At 31.4% G+C, this 6,131-nt stretch overlaps 1 protein-coding gene across 1 annotated transcript; it reads left to right on the plus strand.

Moving 5' to 3' along the window:
* Positions 1-951: 951 nt before the first annotated feature.
* On the plus strand, positions 952-2,873 carry LOC107948153 (cytochrome P450 78A9). Its single transcript, XM_016882621.2, has 2 exons — positions 952-2,033; positions 2,113-2,873. Exons 1-2 carry the CDS (start codon positions 1,056-1,058, stop codon positions 2,734-2,736), a joined length of 1,602 nt encoding a protein of 533 aa, XP_016738110.1. The 5' UTR covers positions 952-1,055; the 3' UTR covers positions 2,737-2,873.
* Positions 2,874-6,131: the final 3,258 nt, after the last annotated feature.

Genomic DNA, 6,131 nt, shown 5'->3' on the forward strand with positions numbered 1-6,131 from the left:
GACTTAGACCTACATTGTGTGTCCCCCCACAATCAAACGTCACCCATGCTTACAACATACTCGTAAATTATTCGAGTTTAATTTAAAAAATTGTCATTATAAAATCCAACTTATTTGAAGGGTTCATTGCATTTTTCAAAATTATAAATTAAACCATTCTATTCGTGTAACCCTTAGCTTATGCGTTAAATCCCAACTCAAATTTGAAAAAAAATATATTTAAATACGTATGTCAAATTATAAATACGTGCGATTACAACATAACCGATTTGGATCTAATATGTTATAAAAATAAAAAGAAATACGCATCTTAACGTATATGACATTATTTTTTAAATTAAATCCCAATTGTTTATACAATAGATATACACATATATCATTTGAATCACATGTTTAAAATATGCTTTATATAAGTAAAAACACCATGGAGGCACTTATATTACAAGTTAAATTGTATTTTGCTCTCTCTATTCAAATTAGCCCTTGTAATTAGATCAAAGACCAAACTGATCCTTTTGTTAAAAATTTCATCTATTTCTATTGTTAAAAACTGGTCACTGTATATTAGAATGAGGTACACGAGGCACGCCACATATAACCGTCTGTTTATTTCGTTTGCTACGCCAATTTTTAATAGTAAAAATTGATAAATTTTTTAATAGAAATGACTTGTTTTCTCTTTAATTTAACGTAAATAGACTAGTTTACTCATTTTTAAAGTAAAATAAGACAAAATACAATCTAAATCCTAGTACAAAGCCTTCATGGTACTTTTACCACTTTATATGATATCCAAATTATCATTTAACTCATAAACTAAAAGCTATGTAGGCGAAAAAGACCTAATTATTACAATACCGATACTTTGGGTACTTATATTGCAATTAACCCTACTTTCTAGTCGCTACGGCGCCTATATAAATAGCATACACACACATTCATTTTACGCCCCAAAATCAAAAACCCCCAGTTCTTTTTCAGTGTGCTCTTCTAGGCTCTTCCACTTTGTTTGAATAATTGCAGTACTTTTATAAGCTAAGCCACCCAACACCACCATGGGAAGTGACATAGAGAGTGTTTGGCTCTTTGCCCTCGCATCTAAATGCAAAGCTTTTTCTCAACAGAACACTGCATGGCCAATTTTGATCATAGCTTTAGCTTGGCTGGTTATGACCATAGTGTATTGGGTTCACCCTGGTGGTCCAGCGTGGGGCAAATATAGGTTCAAAAAGTGTGCTATCACTACCATTAATAAGCCAATACCAGGACCAAGAGGGTTGCCTTTAATCGGTAGCATGAACATGGTGGCTAACTCTTTAGCTCATCATCTGATTGCTACCATAGCCAAAACATGTAAAGCCAAGAGACTTATGGCTTTTAGCCTTGGTGATACCCGTGTTATCGTTACGTGTAACCCGGAGGTGGCTAAAGAGATTCTTAATAGCTCTGTGTTTGCTGATCGGCCGGTGAAAGAATCGGCTTATAGTTTGATGTTTAACAGAGCAATTGGGTTTGCTCCTTATGGTGTCTATTGGCGAGAACTGAGGAGAATTGCGGCTACTCACCTGTTTTGTCCTAAACAAATAAAGAATTCCGAAGAACAGAGACGGTTCATTGCTGATGAAATGGTGAACTTATTCGGTCGTCACGGCCATGAACGAAGCTTCATCGTACGGGAAGTGGTGAAACGTGCTTCGTTGAATAACATGATGGTGTCGATATTTGGTCGGAAATATAAGTTGGATTGTGATAACAATGAAGTTGATGAACTTAGAGGTTTGGTTGATGAAGGGTATGATTTGTTGGGGACATTGAATTGGTCTGATCATTTGCCATGGTTAGCACAATTTGATCCTCAAAATATCAGGGTTCGATGCTCGAACCTTGTACCTAAAGTTAATGGCTTTGTCGGTGGAATCATAGCCCAACACCGAGCTCGAACTAACGAGGAAGCTCGTGACTTGGTCGACGTATTGCTGTCTCTTCAAGGTGCCGATAAATTATCCGATTCCGACATGATCGCCGTTCTGTGGGTAAGCTATCGAATAGTGCAAGCTAATGGGATCATTTCAATTTTAGTCCCTTCTAATAATTATTCTTTTTTTTTTGTAGGAAATGATATTCAGGGGAACTGATACAGTGGCAGTGTTGATTGAGTGGATATTGGCTAGGATTGTGGTTCACCCTGATGTACAGTCAAGGGTTCATGATGAGCTTGATAAGGTTGTTGGTAAATCAAAAGCCGTCTATGAGTCTGACGTGATGAACTTGACTTATCTAATGGCTGTGATCAAGGAGGTTCTAAGGTTACATCCACCTGGTCCGTTACTATCATGGGCTCGCTTAGCTATTACTGATACAACCGTTGATGGGTATCATGTGCCAAAAGGGACCATGGCAGTGGTGAACATGTGGGCTATAGCAAGGGACCCACAAGAGTGGGCAGACCCGACTGAGTTTGTGCCCGATAGATTCGTGGCTAAAACGGGTGAGGTGGAGTTTTCCGTACTGGGTTCGGATCTTAGGTTGGCTCCATTCGGGTCGGGTAGGCGAACATGCCCCGGAAAGAACTTGGGGTTGACCACCGTCAGCTTTTGGGTGGCGACCCTTTTGCATGAGTTTGAATGGCTACCGTCCGATCAGAATTCCGTTGACTTATCAGAAGTTCTAAAACTATCTTGTGAAATGGCAAATCCTTTGAAGGTTAGAATTCGCCCTAGGCGTAAGTTAACCTAAGCCTATCACAATAAAGAAATGATCAGTACACTATCGGAGAAGAATGACATAAACAAAATTTATCTCTGCTTAACCGTTGTACTGTAAATACAAGTGATGGAAGTCTATAATACAAAGTTCCCATGTATTAATTATTACTCTCTTCCTTTTTTTTTATTACATAAAATCTAACATCTTCCCAAATTTTTGGACAGTTTGTTTTGCATGGTTTTAACCATTTTCACTAACGTGGTAAAAAAAGATGCATGCATGAATGCACCAAAGTAAAATTATGGTAATTTAAGTCGGAATAAGCTTTAATCGATTATTGTTTTCACTTTATGCTGTACTGTTCTGTCGAAAAAAATAAAGCTTGATATTTTATATAAATAAAATTGATGTGTATATATAGTTTCACAAGTAATCATCAACAATGTTAAAGCCATTTAATAATTACTTGAAAGCACGTGCTAATAATACATTCATATTTATTAGATTAATATTGATATTGAAAATCTTTTAAATGAAATTCATCATAATTTTAATATTATTCATAAAGAAATTTAAAGTCAATTTATGCTAGAATATATTTTAGGTCCAACCTCCCTTAATTCCTCAATCACTTAAATATATTTAAATTTTAAAATATTTTAACAATTTAATTCAGAAGTTGTGGAAAATCTAACTTTTTATTTGTTTTATCAACATATTTCTTTTGTCTAATTACATTTTTAGTTTTTGTACTCTTTAAATTTTTAAATTTTAATTCCACTTACTTTTATTTTTTTTTACTTCTCTGATATAACAAGTAAAGTCGAATGTCACTTATAATTAATTTATATTAAATTTTAGGGTAGACTTTAATAATAGTCACTTAATTATTAGTGTGTTTTTATTTTGGTCACTTAAAGGAAAGAAAGACAATTTTTACTTCTTTCAACCATTTATTGGTTAATAAGTGATAAGTGATTTGTCTTTATTACTTTCAACCCAACCCTCTATGAAATTGATAACATCTTTATTACTTTCAACTCAACGCTTTATGAAATTGATAACATTTCTACCTCATCCCACTTTTTAGTATATTTTTTTTGCTGTTTATCAATACTACGTTTGAACTAGGAACGAAATTAGAAAAAAATTTTGGGTCGAAATTAAATTAAAATTTTTACGATAAAAAAATACAATTCTATCATTTTGATAGACTATATCTTTACAAATTTTAAAGGATTAAATAACTTTTTTATAATTTTAAGGGGGCCAAAATACAATTTTACTTTTATTAATTTAACATTTTAAAAGGACCATATAAAAAAATTTTCATTTTAGGAGGTGTCGAGCCCCTGTCAGCTCCCTAATTTCTCCACTAGTTTGAAAAAACAAAATAATTATTCTATATTTAATATATAAATCTACCTTAATGTATTTATATTAAGAAAACTATAGAATAGGAATTTGCCCACTAATAAATCTTATGTACCACAACAAAATCATTCCCATCTAACTACTTGATAGGACAGGGCGGAGAGGCCACAAATTAAGATTCCTTATTTAGTTTAGAATATATAGAAAACCAAATCATGTGAACGAGTCATGTACTTCCTCATTTTTACCAGTAACTTATTTCGGTTATCTTACTATTTGTATTTTATTTTAATAAGAATTTAGGTCACACAACTTCTAACATAAATTTATATAAAAATTTTAACTTTAATTCAATTATATATATTTAAAATATAATTATTTGTATATACAACATATAAAATATCATTAATTATGTTAATAACTATAGTTCATATATAATTTTAAAATTCATCGCTTTTATTTGACAGTAAATATATATAAATTAGTAATAGATATAAGGGTGGATGTCAAATCAAAGAATGTTTAATTATATTGGTAATGTTGACCTTTAATTATAATAAAAACATGATTAAAATGACAAATGTTGAAATGACAAATTGTCCAATTAAAAACATGATTAAAATTTGCTTCTAACAAAATGGCTATTTATTAGATTTGGTATTATATGAATCAGTGATTATTATTTAATGGGTTGATTAATTACTAATTAGTGCCTAAAAATAAACAATGGAATTAGTTGTTTTCAATTTTGGTCCCTTGCAAATAGAATTTTGCCAACAAAAATTACCTCAAAATATTTAATTATAGCACATACCTCACCTTGCAATCACATCATCCTACTCACCTTTGCTTCTAAAAACCAATCTTCTTCCTAAACAAACCAGTTACGTGTTCCAATTGCATCCAACCCTTTTGTTTATTTCAATATTTAGTCTTGCTTAAGAATGACCTTTTAGTAAATTTGGTATTGAAATTTTAATTTTATCATTTAATTTTAAAATGTTTTAATTAGATTGTCAAACCCGAGTTAATATTTAATGTCCAAATTGATAGAAGGACCTGATTAGTATGATATTAATATTTTGTGAATTCAAAAAATGTTTTCAAGTTTGGGACTAACATGAAAATTGATCTATTTAAAATACGAGTCGAGCTCAAATTCTATGTTTAAAGTTCAAGTTTGACCCAACCTATTATTTTTTCCATTTAATTCATATGTTAAATGTTATGAAAAATCAAGATCAACTGATGGAAAAAAGCCAAGATCTTTAAATAACTTGTAAAAAGAATCAAAAAGATTAAAAGAAATGAAAAAGGAGTTAGAGGCCTTGGATTGCAAATTGGCCAAAGTTGTTTCTCTCTCTTGATGCGCTCAATTTAGAGATACATTATTTGTATATACTGATGATGTCGTTGATTGAGTTGATGTCACAAGTTAACTCAATCTTAACTTTAAAAAAAATACCATAATAAATAATTGAAGTGCAATATTCTTAATTTAATATATTTACTTATTTAAATTTTATTTTTCTCGCATTTTAAACTATTTTTAATTTTAATTTTGTACATATTACATATTAACTTAATAGTATACACACCATTTGGATTCCAATGCCTATTAACTTATCATCTCCCTTAAAAATACTTATAGGAATCTTCAGCACCCGAGTAGCACCACTTGGTGCAAGGACACCATCTATTACAACCTTATCGTGCGCATCTCTTGATCCATTCATCAACTCCACAACTCTTAGTATCTTTCTAACCCATGAATCCAAAAAACATTTATAGATCCGTCATCTCCCAAGCACCAACAAAAACTATTCTCCAAAAGATGCTTAGTAGCTTGAATACTCCTCCACGTAAAAGAAGGATTATTATCTTCACCCGCATCAAGAAAACCACTATTTGGATAATATTTAGCTTTAAAAACTCTACTCAAAAGAGACTCATGAAGCATGATAAATCTTGACGCTTGTTTTTCAAGCATAGCAAGATTATTAATTTTAAACATTATGTTTTTTTTATTTATTATGTTATTTTTAAATATA

Source organism: Gossypium hirsutum, chromosome A12 (genome assembly GCF_007990345.1).
Source record: "Gossypium hirsutum isolate 1008001.06 chromosome A12, Gossypium_hirsutum_v2.1, whole genome shotgun sequence".
Classification (NCBI taxonomy): Eukaryota; Viridiplantae; Streptophyta; class Magnoliopsida; order Malvales; family Malvaceae; genus Gossypium; species Gossypium hirsutum.

Excerpts from the sequence above, each read along its gene's own strand:
- LOC107948153 (XM_016882621.2), top strand. The coding sequence starts at position 1,056 with ATGGGAAGTGACATAGAGAGTGTTTGGCTCTTTGCCCTCGCATCTAAA. Across the intron at positions 2,034-2,112 it reads ACATGATCGCCGTTCTGTGG|GAAATGATATTCAGGGGAAC; the intron begins GTAAGCTATCGA and ends TTTTTTTTGTAG.